Source organism: Benincasa hispida, chromosome 9 (assembly GCF_027475165.1).
Source record: "Benincasa hispida cultivar pf3 chromosome 9, pf3_genome.v1.1, whole genome shotgun sequence".
Taxonomy (NCBI): Eukaryota; Viridiplantae; Streptophyta; class Magnoliopsida; order Cucurbitales; family Cucurbitaceae; genus Benincasa; species Benincasa hispida.
In genome coordinates this window covers 97,328,079-97,345,782 of record NC_143486.1, presented here as the reverse complement: position 1 = coordinate 97,345,782, position 17,704 = coordinate 97,328,079, and the positions used below count along the sequence as shown (strand labels likewise).

At 34.1% G+C, this 17,704-nt stretch overlaps 1 protein-coding gene across 1 annotated transcript; it reads right to left on the bottom strand.

Annotated features, from left to right (window-relative positions):
* Positions 1–410: 410 nt before the first annotated feature.
* LOC150034234 (major pollen allergen Ole e 10-like) lies at positions 411–1,520 on the bottom strand. The gene is made up of 4 exons (XM_090318066.1): positions 1,201–1,520; positions 1,065–1,093; positions 751–985; positions 411–653 (listed from the first exon to the last, which is right to left on the bottom strand). The coding sequence occupies exons 1-4, from the start codon at positions 1,253–1,255 to the stop codon at positions 628–630; spliced, it is 345 nt and encodes a 114-aa protein (XP_090174192.1). The 5' UTR covers positions 1,256–1,520; the 3' UTR covers positions 411–627.
* Between the last annotated feature and the right edge of the window lie 16,184 nt (positions 1,521–17,704).

Sequence of the window (17,704 nt, the reverse complement as noted above, 5' to 3'; positions counted from 1 at the left end):
TTAAAATATTTCAAGAAAAATTGATAAATTGTAATTTGAAAATTTAATGAGATGTACAAAGATAGGTGTTATTCAAGATCCACCTCCATATTTTCTTTTTGTATGCATGTATAAATTTAACTTCTTTTTCCAATGATAACGAATTTAATATTTATTTAAATCACAATACATATAAAGTTAACTGCGTGACCATCTTTTGCTGGATGGTAACATAGTTATAACTTAAAATTATATATAATTCATGAGAAACATAAATAGATATCAATTATCATCTCAAAGGCGCCTTTGTTTTATATTCTTGTTTAACCATCTAAAGTATGAGGGTGTGACCCATAATGTAAGTAATAGATATTACAATTAAAAAAATTGTTTAATCCCTTTTTAAAAAAACACACACATGAACAACGTAGTTGAAATAGAACAAAGATTCAATATCTATATTTTATTTTATTTTTCTTTAAAATTTCTATTTTTCTAGAGAACTTCAATGTATATCTCTTCCCACTTACATCACAACTTTAATTTTGAAAAACAATACATATAACTTTATGCTAAAAATCACTTTATAACTAATAGAATTTGCTTTTGAGCAAAAGTAATTCATTGCCTTGCCTCCTATACTTCAATTCAAGGGTAAATACAGTTCCCATAACCTGCAACAACAAAATTTAAACCACCGATTAAAATGAAGAAAAAAAATCAAACTCAAACTCAAAATCAAAATCAATTTAGTTTTGAAATTGAACTAACTTGGATCAGTGATGACAATGAGACCAGAGCCTCTGAAGTCGCAATTCCATTGATTCTTCCCCTTGGAGTTGTAATATAAACTCATAGCTATGGCGGCACGGTTGATCAAAGTATCAGGATAAGAACAGGGGCATCCTTTTTGCATTATTCTGCAATCTACCTGTGAACAAGCGAAATTGATATTCGCCAACAACGTCGCTTGATCCGACGAAGGCTTCGGAATGCACCAAGTTTTCTGCAATTGAAATTCAGTTTTCAGAGAATTGTACTTATGATGGTTTCTGTAAACCCTAATTTGATAACGATGAGTTCACCTGTGCATTTACCGCCAGCAAATCACGTCCTGAAGAAGGAGAAGAAGAAGAAGAAGAATCGGAAGCAGAAAATTGTTGAGTGATTATTTGAAAACTTGGCGGAATTTGAAGAGATCTGGAGAAACCTTATGATTACCTGAAAGGAAGGAGAGGAATAGAAGCAAAAAGGAGAGAGTAGCTGATTTCGCCATTGATTGTGCTCTGTTGTGCTGCGATCAGAGAATATTGAAGGAAAGTTGAACAGATCTGAAAAGGCGATGATGAAAAGGAAAACGATGGAGGAGGAATTTATAGGAGGGAAGGTGGAAGGGAATAGATTATTGTGGGGGATTGTAACGGCTAGAAAGCCATTAATGGTTGAGACGTTACAGTGGGTGGGAGAATCGGAATCATCTTCGAAGAAAAAGTGGAAAGGGAAGAGATCGAAGTAAGCTCAAAGAACGCGCACATGATGGCGACCTTTTTTTGTGCAGTTTTTTTAATTATCAAATTATTATTATTATTACTCATTACTAATTACTTTTTCTTTTTAGTAAAATTATTTTAAATAACAAACCTGTTAAAAATATTTATAAATAATAACAAAATATCACAGTCTATTACGGTGTGACATTTTGCTATAACTAAAAAACTTGAATTTTTTATGTCTTATTTTTGCTACTTTACAAAGGCAAAAAATTTTAAATTTTTTTAGTGGTACTCTTTTTCATGATTTGACATGTCGTTAAATGATTTATTAATGTATTAAAAATTTTCTCACCTTTGAATTAATCTTCGTTGATAGATTTTTAAAATAAATATATAAATAAATAAAATCTTCGTTGAGGATACACTTTAACTAGTTAGGCTCAGATTGATTTATTACTAATTACCATAATTTCATTAGATAACTATTTAATTTTATAATTTTCACCTACCAATTTATTTGGATTGTTATTGCTTTTAGGAGTGTTTTAAAAAAATCAAACTAAGTATTGAAAGCTAGGGAAAATAGTTTATATATATATATATATATTTTGGAATCTACTTAAAAATGAAAATGTAAGAAAGATGAAAATCATTTTTAAAAAAATTATAAAAAACACAAGCAAACACAATTTTTAAAACAAAAAACTATCAACTATAGCTAACATGATAAATTGGCATGACTAGTATTATCAACTTTCGGATCTCTCACCCTATATATTTTAAAAGAAAAAAAAAACTATCAACTGGATTAGTATACATTATGCACAATAAATTTCTAAAATATATATTTACGAGTTCAATCTGGATGGAAGATTTAAATCTCGAATCTCAAGTTGATAGCATATATATGATGTCAATTAAACCATATCTACTTTAATCATAAATTTATATTAAATATTTGATCATTATGTATTGAATTTGTATAAAAATTTCATAAATATAGATAAAAATAATCTATTTTTAAAATTACAGCGATCATAATAAAATTAATAAATGGAAGTCGAAAGCATAGAATTAAAATAAATATATTTTTCTTAAAATGAAAATTATTTTAAACATACATCAACTAAAATGAAGTAAAGCTATTAATTATTATAGTGCTGGACCGTTTTTCTCTCTGCACTTTTTGATGTTATTCGTTTTCAATTAATTTTATTGGGATGATGATTATAATAATTTTACGAAAGTTTACTTTGCTTGCTTCGGTATAGACGATCGGAACGAGGTGCACGTTCGTAGGGATCCATACCTTTTTTTTAATACTTTATATTATTTTTTCTATTTAAATATTTTTATTTTTATAATTTTGTTTTCCAAAAATTCATCTAATCAAGCCTTAAGGGCATCAAACAATCTTACCTCGTTTTTTGCCCAATTCAAGAATTATTTACACCAAAGTTTGTAGCACCTTAGTCCTCTTTGGAGGATCTCATATCGAGAGTTTCATGAGAATGTTCAGATCGCTTCGATCTCATCATGACCGAAATACAAATAATATAAATTCATCATAAAGAATTATGCAAATAAATATCATTATCGGCATGCTCAAAAAAAGATAAATAACAGGGATAGAGTTCCATACCAGTTGAAGACTATCTTCACACTCTGGAACTCGAACGCAGCAAAAACCCTCCAACAGATTTACCGCCCGGCGGGAATGTCGACTGCAACAACTGATCAACGCGAACATGAATGTCGCAACGGGGACGACACCACCACTAATGAACCCCGTGTATTCTCGGAGTGAAAACCCAAAGGGTGGGCTTTGGTGAGTTTGGTAGAGGACGAAGGACAACGAGTCGTGTAGACGATAAGCAAGTGGGAGATAATACAGTGCTATCGTATAGCAGAAGTGTTTATCGCATAGAGGAGCTACACGATCGTTTAGCTTTATCGTGAGGTAGACGATCGTTTAGACGGAGAAGCAACTATCGTATAGGCTCTCTGGCGATCGTTTCACGAATTCTTTTGGGCGGTTGACGAAATATTGAATGCACTATCCAAAATGAAAATCTCTTTTCATTTTTAACCCATCGGTTACCATAATCGACGATGCCCACTACCCACGTCCGAACGTGTAAAAATGGATTAATTATCACATAATTAATCAATCAATTAATTAATAGATATAATCATATTATATTTATATCCTATAGTTTGATATCACATATCTACTATAGCATTTTCTCCCCTACTTGATATAAATCATATTTATATCTTATTTCCTCCAAAATAATGTATCTCATACATTTAGCCAATTATATCATATATAATTAACCAGTCCAATTATATCATATATAATTGAACTTTCTCTTGTAAACTTGAATATTTCAAATTAATCCAAACACTGATTCTCGACTTTATCCAAGCCACCCAGGGGACCTAATGGACCTGTGGCTCGAAGCTCCAACGGTACGTGAATAGCTGACTAAACTATTTAGCCACGAGATCCACCATCCGTTAACTATCAGTGATTCCACTAAAGACCAACATCTGAACTCTTCTTACCACAGATATATTTTTGTGTCCATCGGATATAACCAATTATGAGTACGATGACCCTTCACAGATACTCGTAAGTACAGCTGGACCAATTTACTGTTTTGCCCCTGTAGTTACATCTCACTTCTTAAGTACCACTGATTTCTCTAATGAACAATACAACATAGTCCAACTATGTGTGAACACCTCTCGGGCCAGGAGAAGGTGTGTAGCGCCACATCATTCAAGCCCCGGAATCAGCCCTTAAAGGAGTCATCTATCTACTTACCCCTACCTCGAGGAAGAAGTGAATTCTATCTTATGTAGCTGAGTTCCCAACTCCCAAATTAGACGAATCCCCAAAATGGTAGGTTTGAATCGACGACCTAGCCACTCGCACCCATACAAATCAAAGGACCACCCTCAATGGCAGAAGTTCCCAACTCACTTAGGATTTAGGTCATGTTACCTATGGTCATCCTAGTGAAGTGAAGTCTCTGTCATGAACGGTGTTATATAACGAAATGTTAACACTTTGTGGTCAGGTCTAAAAAAACTCTTTGTATAGGACGCCCCGCTCGCATGTCCCCAACACGAATGATCAGGATCAAACCATCTGTAACAAGTCACAACACTTGTGACCATTCCACAAAGTGAGTCGCATCCGTAGTGTTACTAGGATAAGGTTTCCCTTCTATATCCATATACTACAGACTACTTTGGTTATCACTCAAGACATGATCCACTTGTATGTCACCACATACATGCTTGAGTCACATACAAATAACCAGATTTTATGTTTATTGGTTTGTGGTAAAGCAAATAAAATAATTAACCGAGCAAAATACAAGATGTTAAGTAAATATCATATATTAATAACACAAAGGTTCGTACATACTGTTTACAAACTACAGGACACGAGACTTTAGGGCATCAACCCCAACAATCTCCTACTTGTCCTAAAGCGAAGTGGGGTGTACAAAAAACTTAGTACAAAATAATAAACTAGGGCATAAAAGCCCAGTACAAGAAAATCTCCCACTTGCCCTAGTCCAGCCATAGGCGATGCTGTAGACCCATGCTTCGTAGGTGACCCTCAAACACTGTAGCCGTGAGAGCCTTCGTAAACGGGTCAGCAACATTGTGCTCTGAAGCGATCTGCGTGACGTTTACATCTTCTCGATGCACTATCTCGCAGATCAGATGATACTTCCACTCTATGTGTTTGTCGCGCCGGTGACTCCTTGGCGCCTTGGAGTTTGCCACTACCCCACTATTATCACAATAGAGGGTAATGCGCCTAGACATGTCTGGAACAACTTCCAGGTCTGTCAAGAACTTCCTGAGCCAGACGACCTTCTTAGCAGCTTCGCAAGCCGCTACGTACTCCGCCTCCATAGTGGAGTCGGCGATGCACCCCTGCTTAGTGCTTCGCCGTACTATAGCTCCTCCAGTAAGAGTAAAAACTGACCTTGATGTGGACTTGCAAGAGTCCTTATCAGACTAAAAGTCAGAATTTGTGTATCCTGTAAGGATCAAATCCCTCGAATCATACACGAGCATGTAATCCCTTGTTCTCCGAAGATACATGAAGATGTTCTTCACTGCGGTCCAGTGGCCCTGGCCTGGGTTAGACTGATACCTACTGACTATGCCCATAGCGTAGCAGATGTCTAGACGAGTACAGAGCATCGTGTATGTCAAACTGCCAACGGCAGACGCATATGGGACCCGTCTCATCTCCTCAACCTCTTGAGGCGTCTTAGGACACATTTCATTTGACAAAGTGACTCCATGCAGGAACGACAATAAGCCCCTCCTGGAGTCTTACATCGAGTACTTGAGCAACATCTTGTCAATGTACGATGCCTGAGACAGTGCTAGCACTTTGTTCTTATGATCCTGAACGATCTGTATACCTAGAACAAACTGAGCCTCTCCCAAATCTTTCATTTGAAATTGGGTCGTTAGCCATTTCTTAACTACAGTCAGTAGACCTACATCATTCCCAATGAGTAGGATATCGTCAACATACAACACTAAGAAGACTACTGAAGCATTGATGATCTTCTTGTAGACACAAGGTTCATCAACGTTTTGGTCAAAGCCATACGACTTGATCGCAGTATCAAACCATATGTTCCAAGATCGAGACGCCTGTTTCAGTTCATAAATGGGCTGATTCAGTTTTCAAACCTTTTGCTCTTGACCTTGGGTTATGAATCCCTCAAGATTGTCATTCAGAACGGCCGTCTTGACATCCATTTGCCATGTCTCATAATTATAATAAGCTTCAATGGACAGGAGGATGTGGATCAACTTTAAAATGGCAACAAGTGAGAAAGTCTCCTCATAGTCGACTCTCTCTACCTGGGTATAACCCTTTACCACAAGTCGAGCCTTGAAGGTCTATACCTTCCCATCAGCACTCTGTTTGTGCTTGTAGATCCATTTACAACCTATAGGTCGAACCTCATCGGGCTTATCTACAAAATCCCAAACTGAGATCAACTCCATCTCGAGATCCATGGCCTCGACCCATTCATCTCGGTCAACATCCTCCATTGCCTTCTTATAAGACAACAAATCCTCAACGTCGCTATCTGCTACCATAGCAAGGATTTTCGTGAAACTTAGATAGCGAACGGGTGGGTTTGCAACCCTCCTACTACGTCGAGGTTCCCTCAACTCTTGAGGTGGAATCAACCTACTGGATGAACTCTCATCAACAACTCTTGTTGATCTAGCAGGCTCTTCAACAACTGTTGTTGAAGTTTCAGTAGTTTCATTGGAAAGTTCACGTAACACGACTTTGCTTCATGGACTGTGCTCCCTTATATGATCCTCCTTCAGAAAAGTAGCGTTTGTTGAAACACACACTCTATTTTCTGTTGGATCATAAAAATAATCCCTAGTGTACCTTTGGGGTAGCCTACAAAGAGGCATAACCTCTACTGTGGTTCCAACTTCTTGGGATTAACCTCAAGCACATGTGCAGGGCAACCCCAAATGCGGAAGTGACGTAAACTAGCTTTACACCCGTTTCACAACTCCAGAGGTGTTCTTGCAACACTCTTGGAGGGAACACAATTGAGTATGTACACCGCAGTCTCCACTGTGAAACCCCAAACGAGTCCGGTAAGGAAGCATAACTCATCATCGAACGAATCATGTCTAACAAGGTCTTATTTCTCCTCTTCGCTACACCATTCTGCTAAGGTGTACCCAGCGCTAAGAGTTGGAAAACGATTCCATGTTCTATCAAATAGTCATGGAAAACCGAGTCCAAAAACTCTCCACCTCAATCTGATCGAAGTGTTTTAATCCGTCTATCCAATGCATTTTCAACTTCAGCCTTGAACTCTTTGAACTTTTCAAAGGATTCAGACTTCCGTTGCAAAAGATAAATATACCTGTACCTTGAGTAATCATCAGTAAAACTGATAAAATACTCATAGCCACCTCGGGCTCGCACATTCATAGGACCACAAAGGTCAGAATGTACTAACTCAAGAGGCTCCTTGGCTCTAGAACCTTTTCTAGTAAAAGGTCGTTTAGTCATCTTACCCTCAAGGCAAGATTCGGACACAAGTAAAGAATTTTCTTCTAACTCACTTAGAAGTCCATTCTTTACCAATCTCTCAATCCTATTGAGATTGATGTGCCCTAAACGTAGATGCCAAAGTTGGGCATTTTCTTTTGGAGAAATTCGTTGATGTTTTGATTGAGTTACGGCAGTTCTGAACATTTCAGTATTATGGAGGGAATTAATGGCTAACGACTTTAGTACATATAAATTCGATTCTAGATTTTTTGTGCAAATAAAAACACCATCTTTATGAATAAACGCTTTATTCAAATCAAAAGAAACAGTATATTTACATTGTAATAAACACTTTACAGAAATAAGGTTCCTTTTTAGTTCAGGAACAATATATACATTATGTAAAATAAGAAACCTATTATGTAAAGCTAACTGGAGTCCCCCCACTACCACAGCTGAGACGACGTATCCGATGCCTACTCGCATCGTCATCTCACCAGTCTCCAGCTATCGCCAAGATCTAATCTCCTAAAAAGAAGAACAAACATAATTAGTGGCGCTTGAATCAATTATCCAGGCAGAATCATCATTCTCCACTAAACAAGTTTCAAGCACAAGTAAATCATATTTACCTTTATCCGCCTTGGTTGCTTTCTTCTCTTCCAGATACCGAGGACAGTTCCTCTTCCAGTGTCCATCTTAGTTGCAGTGGAAACACTTTCCCTTAGCAACTTGTGGATGCCTCCTTAGGGCGACGGGCGGTGGGTTAACAGGTGCCTTCCCTTTTCCCTTATCACCCTTCTTCTTCTTCCCCTTTGTAGAGTTAGAAGCAGAAGGTGCAGACTTCGTTCCCGAGGTCGAACCTCTATGGAACGTCCTGGAGGATGAAGCAAGATTTGCCTCACCCTTCTGCCTCTCCTTACTTTTCAGTAAAGATTGGTATGTCTGCAACTCATTGAGGAGAGTTGTAAGGTTATACTTCACTTTGTTAAGAATCACATTACTAACAAAGTGCAGGAACCTCTCCAGCAAAGAATGCCGAATTTTACTAACCTGACTACCCTCATCGATGGTAGACCCATTCAACTCCGCCACATTGAAGTGGACCATCATGTTAAGCACATGTTCACGAACAGAGGTGCCTTCTTCCATTTTGGAGTTGAATATGTATTTAAGAGCCTCATGCATAAGCTGTTCAGACGGTTGTCCAAACATCCCCCGTAGGGACTCCATGATCTCACACGCTGAGACCATAGGCTCATGTTTCTTGGCCAAAACTTCAGAAAAACTTGCCAAGATGTAGGCTCGGGCCTTCTCATTCGTCCTTGTCCATCACTCGTATACCTCCCAAACATTTCGAGCGGCATTTGAAGCTGGAATAAGAGGACAAGCCTCCGTGAGAGTGAACATGAGATCCTCGATGATTAGGATCGTCGTGATCATGTGTTTCCATGTTGAAAAATTATCGCTATTAAGTTTTTCAGCGCTTAGCAATGCTAACGTAGCTGATGCCATTTTAAAATATTGCTGAACATACGAAAAAAAAAACTTTATTAGATTTTGCTAAACCACTTTTAAACCAACCAGTTTTGTAAAACAGTTTCAAGTACCCTAAGTTATAGACTTCTATTTTGCAATGATGCCCCAGTGAGTCAAGACAAACGCCACCAGTGGGGTGATCAGTTGCCCCTTCGTTGGGATGAGACATGCTCAACCATTAGGCAAAACCAACTCTTGGAACTGAACCTAACAGCCATCATTTTTCGGTCCAGAATCGTTAACCATTAACTATTCTGCGTAAGTGTAACCCCTCGCTTTTGATGGCAGAGTCCCACCCTAATGCGCTTACCATAGAGAAAAGACAGATTAGGACAAGAGACTAAGTTACCTTATCCTCTTACAGGAGATCAAATAAAGAAACGCGCAAAACTGTCATCCTTTAGAGGGACACTCCCAGGGTGCCTCGTGGCGATGCACAGTAACTTTATTCAACCTAACGAGGGAGACCGAGGAATATGTTGTCGCACTTCCTACTCCCACTTACTATGAACATTCTCTCTATCTGCCTTAATATTGACCTACCCAAACACCATCCATTGGGGGGACACGCCAAAGGTGCCGCGAGGCTGAGGATAGATCTCACGGTATGGACTATTTAGGAGAAAAGTGAAAGGTTTAAGTGAAGCATCTTATACCTCAAGTACTTCCCACTGAATGTTCTACTTAGGGATTCATTAACCTAGACAATCCGGCTACTGATTTTAGTCTAAGTCGTCTTTTTAAACTATGCTCATAAACAACGATTGTCTATAAAATAGGAACAAGTTCAAGTAGTCACATTTAAACACTTTAATGGATTGTCCTTAACTTGCATGCATGCATCAAATGTATCTAATTCACATTTCCAGGTAAGTTCCCAGGTAGAGGTGTTACGCTTCCGTCAACTTAAATACCCCAACCTAGACAGAACCCGCCTTAGACAAAAGATCCCTTATAGATAGATTTTCTATACTTTAACCTCTTATTAGCCAATTTAATCCTATTAAACTGATTAAAAGATTAAAGCCTTAGGGTTTCTAATCATATTAGAACCGTAATCTTAGGTTTATGTGATCCAAGTTTTAAACATTTTAAAACCATGAATTAAACCTAAGTGTGCATGCATGTCTTTTTTATTTCTTTTAGTTCTAATTTCTCTTTAACTTTTAAAAAGGAACAACTAAAACTATTGCGCACAACGAGACATTTATAACATTTATAAAATAACCTATGTGTCATGCTGTCCGGTCATTACTATATATAACTTTTATATAACGCGTAACAACCAAGCAAACATGCTATCATTCACCCTTATACTATAACAATTATAATATAAAGATGATACATGTCAATGCTTTTTATGCATGCATAACTATAACTCTTATATTATATGATGCATGAGCATGCTCTTACATAATTAAATCATGTTTCTCTAAATTATAACAATTACAATAAAGAGATTATACATGACCATTGCATAACCTAAGGTGGGATTTACTATATGTTCATACCATATGACATATAAAACATACATTGCATGTAATAAACAAAGAATTAATGGACTGGGATGAGCCTTTACAAAAAAAAATAAAAAATCGGAATGAAAAACCCTATCTATTACATTTTTCATCGAGCAAACCAGTTCTCAGGCGAACCGGGTCTTGAACCACCAGGAGGTCTTCATCTTGTAGCAAACTCCAGCAGGTAGACGATCGTTCAGTGCACACTAGACGATAGGAGCATAAGTAAATGATTGCGTAGACGACGACAAGGCTGCGAAGCCTGATCGTCCATGCGATCGTGTAGCGCGACCACAGGTAAACGATTTACCTTGAGTTACTAAGCGATCGTTTAGTTAGTTACTAAGCGATGAAACTTGCTGACCTAAACGATCGTCTAGCGCGCGCGCGCATTAAACGATACTCAACGATCGCGTGTCTGATCGTCAACCTAATACGACCGACTCTTGATCGCATTCCCCATCGTTTAACTGATGCATTCAACCACGATCGCGTACTCTTTCATCTTCACGATGCGATGGACAGCGATCGCGTAGAACTTCTTCTGTACGATGCGATCAACCCTAGATCGCCTCCTTCCTCGAAGAGTTGCAACCTTTGCCCAGAACTTCGACGAACGACTCAAGACTTCAAACAAACTTTGAATACAGACTCGATAACGATTATTAATGCCAAAAACGCAGGGGCCTTTACAAAAAACCGTAAATGTAAAAGGATTTAAACAAACCGAGGCTATTCATCCCAAAAACATCCATTAATCTGGTACATCCACAACAGATTTAACAATTAAAATAGTGTAGAAATGCACCTACCATCAATGTATATGTTATTTTGTTGCAACAAATGAAATTGGAGTATTAGAACCTAGCTCTGAAATCAATTGAAGGATCTCGTACCGAGAGTTCCATGAGGGTGTTTAGATCGCTTCAATCTCACCGTGACCGAAATACAAACAATATACATTCATCATAAACAGTTATGTAAATAAATCTCATTATCGGCATGCTCAAAACAAGATAAATAACAGGGATAAAGTTTCATACCAGTTGAAGACTATCTTCACACTCACGAATTGTTTGGTTGGAGAATTTTCTGTATGGAAATTGGCATAGGTATCCAATTCTCATATTTATTTCACAGTTTTCAACTATTTTCCTGGGAATAAGCTATTCCAGACATCCTCATTTCCCACAAATAAGGTTTTCTATTCCCTCCAAAACTGTGAGTTTTCTCTTTTCCCCTCTCTATCTATTTTTCATTTTACATATAATTTCATTTTGAATATAATTAATTAATTAATATAAATTTAATAGAAATAATAGAAATATTTATTTTAATAGATCTTAACTTATTTTTATAATAAAAAATTATTAAATGAATAAAATTGATTTTACATAAATTTATTAGCCAACACTAGGATTAGTTAAACTTAGTTAGTATTAACTTCATTTTTTCAACAATAATAATTTATTATTTTATTGATTTGTTAATAATCGAGTAATTATTTATTGAGATTAATTTTAGTTTTTATTATGAACATATAATCATCACTGATTATTTATAAGAAATCTTTTATTGTGATTAATTTTTATTATTAACATATCATATTTACAAAATACTTTTTAGTATTCTTTATTAATATATCATTTTTTATCTCATTTTTTTATATAATATATTGTCCATTAAAATATGTTTTCTTATATTATTTAATTAAAATTAAAATTACTAATGTTGAACTTAATTAATAATAAAAATAATTAAGTATTAGATTATAATTATTATGGCGTTCATTAAATGCATTAATTGGTTAATTTTAATCATAAGTTATTTAGTTTTCAAATATTTATAATTACAATTATTATTGATTCGTAATTAACTTTTTATTGATATATTGAATATTGTTTATTCTTTAAATTATTAACCTATCATAATTATAAAAAGATTTTCATGTTTAATTATATAACTAAACGCAAACACATTTTTTATTATTCTCATGCACAACCAAACACGGTCTGTTTAATTCCCACACATCATAGACATCTATAAAACCTTAAACCTAACAACCCGAAAGGGTTACCGTTTTCAAGTTTTTACTAACATAAACAATAAGAAATAGAAATGAATTTAGAAGAATTACACTAAATCGCCTCTATTATATACTAAATCTCACTATGAGAGAAAGATTTCCGATTAAGTAAATTGATTACTTGTAGACAGTCCGATTCCACTGCTAACTTGGAAAAGCTCAATGAATCTGGAAGATGAATGTCTTCCAAAATAGCTCTCATTTCAGCCGAGGGTGAATTCAGAATAAACTTAAAGACGTTTCAGAGCTAAACCTTTGATATCACCCTTTGAATCTGTGCAAATGATACCCAAGCCGGAAGAAGTAGAGCTAGGTTTTCTACGCCGCATCCACATTAATTGTTAATAAAATCATACAGAGGAGACCAAGATCATCGTTGCAAAATGGAAAGTAAGGAGATATATTTAAGCCTTTCCTTTGTAACAAAGTCCTTGTAGGAAGGATGGTTATGAAGAGATCTCCAAATAAAGTGTTGAATTTTAGCAGGGATTTTCAATATTCTTCAGACCTGTTTGACAACCAAAGCTTGTATAAATCCCTCTAAATCGGAGGAACTAAGGCCACCAAGAGCTTTGGTAAACTCATCTTCCACCTTGAAAATGATATGGTGATTTCTTCGCAAAAAATATTTGGTAGTTTAAAAAGGCTCATTGCAAAAGTTTGAAGTGACTAACCAACACTGTTGATAAGTCTCCTTTTCCAGCTTTGGAGAAGAAGGAGCGATTCCAATCTTGAACAGCTCATTGCAAAGAATGTATATATTTTTCTCATGTATAGTATATATATTATTTGTTATATACTGACATTATGTGAGTTTATAATAAAGTCACCGTAAATTTATTATAATTAGATTTAGTTAGTTTATTCTAAAATGATTCAACAATTATATTCTAATTTTATATATTTTTTTTAATATATAAGACTATTAAGAAAGTTTAAACTTATAATATTTAAATTTTAATTTTTAAAAATTATAAGATTAAATATTTTAATTATATTTTTGCATATAAAATATTATTGTTTTATTAAGAAATTTCATAGTGTTTATTTTTAAATATAAAACTGTATTGAAAATGACCCATTTAACATATAAAATTTTATAAAATGAGTAAATTAAAAGAATACAAATGGGATTTTTTTTCGGCGGGGAATCCCCACTCTTATCCCTGTAGCGAATTTCGTAGGCATGGGGATTGAAATACCTTCCTCGTTCCTGTTCCTGTCCTCGTCTGTGCACATCTCTACTTATTGGATAAAAATGATAGTATTTTGTGTTAAAAATACCCTTTAACTTAAAAAATAAATAAATAAATAAATAAAAACAAAAAGAAGTTCAAAAATACATTTACTGATATATGAGCAGAAACCGTTAATACCATCTTACTTCTTGATTTTTCATATTTGGACTTAATTTGGTAATTTGGTAAGATTGAAAAAATCAATCTTATTACCATGTGGTAGGTTTTAATTTGGTAATTAGTAGGTTACATGGAGATAGGTGTAGTCATGGCTACACCTAAATATTTTTCTTTTATTAATTGTTTGACATTTGTTTATCTAAAATAAATAAATAGATATAACCACACACTTAGTTAAGGCATATGTCCCATAACATGAAGAAAGAAATAAAAGAAGCGCCAAGAGATTTTAGGACTTGAATGTTGTACGTAGTTGAGTGTCTGTTAATAGCCAAATATATTTTTTATAATTATTTATCGTTTTGATATATTTTTAAGAGGAGAATTTGATTTTAGAATTTTGTTAAATTTTATGCTTTATCTTAAAATTTTGGTTTTTATTTTGATTGTTAAAAAAATTGGTGTAAACTAAGAACTAAAAAGTTAAGAGAAAAATGAGAATATTTATATAAAAAATGAGGATATCTATATTGTTTTAAAATTAGTTTTTTTCGAACTTAAGAAAGTTTTAAACAACTTGAACACCATCTAAGGGTATGAGTACTTTTAGACTTTTTTTTCTAAAGTTATTTTTGCAATATGTGTTAAAATTTGTTCAAATACTAATACTGAAGGTAGTTTTGAAGCTTTTTTTTTTTTTAAGTTAAAAGTATTCTTTTGAAAGTTCAGAGGTATTTTTGAACTAAATTTTAACATTTTCCATTTAAAACGGATGACAATGATATTTTTTTAAGTTTAAAAGTATTTTTAAAACTTTTAAAGTTCAAAGGTATTTTTGACAGAAAATACCGAGTTTAGAGAATTTTATATATATATATATAGCCCGACTAATTAGTAGTGGTATGCTTAGTAATTTAGAAATTGAAAGCTCCAAAACGTTTATATTTTAAAGGTTAAAATGTCATCTCGATACTTTGCATGTCAATCTACTTTAATCTATGTAATATTAAAAGTCTTAAATTTTTTAGTTTATACAATTTAAGTAAATTTTAATTAGAGTTAGTTTTAACTAGTTTTTAAAAAAATGATTAAATAATAATTATAACTTTCATGCAAGAAAAGATACATTATGAATATGTTTATTGTTAATTTTGTATATTATTGAATAAATCAGAGTATATAATCAACCTTTTACAAAGTCAATAAATAGATATCAAGAAATCACTAATGGAAAATACATAAATGAAAAATATCCAAAAAGAAAAATAATAATGATAATTAATAATAAACCTTAATTTTCTTTTAATACCCTTTCTCAAACTCAAGGTGGTAGAGTAGCGAACAACTTGAGTTTGTAAAGATAGCTTCCGAAATAAATCAGCAAATCTAAGATGGAAACAAACATCTACGAAGAACAAAATAGAAAGTAAACTGGAAACATAAACCCATGAAGAACATAAACAAACTTTTGGGTTGGAAACAAAGATCCTTATAGAGAGATTGATAATAAAACCTACGAAGAACTTTTGGGCTAAAAACAAAGATCCTAAAAGAGGTATACAACAAAACCCACAAACAACTGATTTGAAAATGTAAATGAACAAATATGAGTGATGGTGAGCGGATCTGCGAAGGGACGGCCTAGTCCTTCTGATCGGACGATTTTCTTGTCAATGGGTCAAATTTTGGTTTGTTGTGAACGACAGTAGGGAGGTGATCACAAACACACACATGGGCAGAGGGTGTGGTCTGGCAGATTGGAATGGCCCGTGCGTGACAGAAAACTATACTAAAACCCTAATGGACGACGGTCTATCTCCATTGACTTGACAGAGACAAAGAACGAATAGAGCTTTGGAGGTGAGACAAAACCTAACACTTTGATACCATGTAATTTTGTATATTATTGAATAAATGAGAATACATAATCAACCTTTTACAAGGTGAGTAAATAGACATGAAGAACCTACTAAAAGAAAATACATAAATGGAAAATACCAAAAAGAAAAATAATAATTAATAATAAACCTTAATTGCCTTTTAACATTTACAATATTTATAGGGTGGAACTAAGAGAGACTATGTTTCTTTTTCCTAAAAGTTAACAATAAACTAACCACTAATTATGAGATTTATTGAAACCTGGGCTAGATTTGAAGATTTAAAAATACAAAGACTAAAATGGAAATGAGATCCAAAATAAAGAGGCTAATGGGTTTCATTCCAAAATGTGTAACATATTATGGGGTCTGTCGGATGGATGACCCAAAAATTAGATAAAAAATGTGAAATGACTCGGTTTTTGAAAAAAAATGTTGAATGACCCTTTACTGACGTCAAATTCAAATGAAATTACCAAAATATACTCTCGCGCACGCGAAAAAATAGTCTCGCTCTCTCTTCTTTTTTCACTCACAAATCACTCATCTCTCTCGTCTCTTGTTCATCGGAGTTGGTGACATCGGAGCTGCTTGCATAGAGTCCTCGTGTCGAAGAAGAAAAAGACGTACAAAAGAGAAGAAGTTGGAGAAGAAGAAGACGATGTGCAGAGGAAGATTTCTCGCACCGGAAAAATTAAGGAAAAAGAAAAAAGAAGGGCAATAACGTAACTTCACATGGTCATGACATCAACAAAGGGACTTTGACATTTTTTAAAAAAACTGGGTCATTTGTCATTTTGGACCTTTAGAATTGGTCTTTTGAACAATTGATCTCATATTATATACACCTAATCAAAGCTTAGCGTAGTGGTAAGATAACCAATTATCAGGTAGATAGTTTGATCCTCACTCCGTTGTTGAACTACAACTACTTTATGATTAAATGTAAACATGTCTAATCCTATGAATAATTTATGTAACTATCATTTTTTATTAAAAATAATAAATTAATTTATGTAAGCGTAATTGTATTTTTTTTAATATGGCCATTTTAACAATAATGCATGAGCGTAATATTTAGAAATTTTCAAAGTAAATTTAGCTTAATGATAATTGACATGCATTCTTTATTTCTTTGAAGTAAAAGATTAGATTCCTTTATCATATTATGTGGTAATTGACATTTACTTAACATAGAATTTTTTTTCTTAATCTTAAAAGAGATAAAAGAAAACATTTTCTTACCTAGAGATTATCAGCATAGTTAAGGTTGTCTTAATCAATTGAAGTTGATGTTTTTTTGTTCCCTCGATATTCAATTCCGCTTCTTGCTTCATAAAAATAGCTAAATTGTAAAATATCTCTAAACTTTGTCTATCATTTAAAAAATAATTCTTTATCTTTCAAAGGTAGTAATATTACCTTTGACATTTCATAACATTTCTAAAATATCCTTTAGAAAAATGGTTTAAGTCAAAGTGTATGATATCATTCTTTCAATCTTAATCCAAACAAGCGTCTTAATCACCCACGTTGTTTGTTGTTTCAAAGCAATGTCATATTCTGACATTGCTCATTCAACGTTCTGAAATGTTTATACTTCAAGAATAATTTTGAAAAAAAATGCAACTTTTTGAAAAATCTGGGTATTTTTCCTAATTTAGACGAGATGAGTCGATAGTAGAATTTCATATATACGTAATACTATCGACAAGAAGAATCAAAATACTAACCACAAAGCTGATAGTAGAATTCCGAATATAA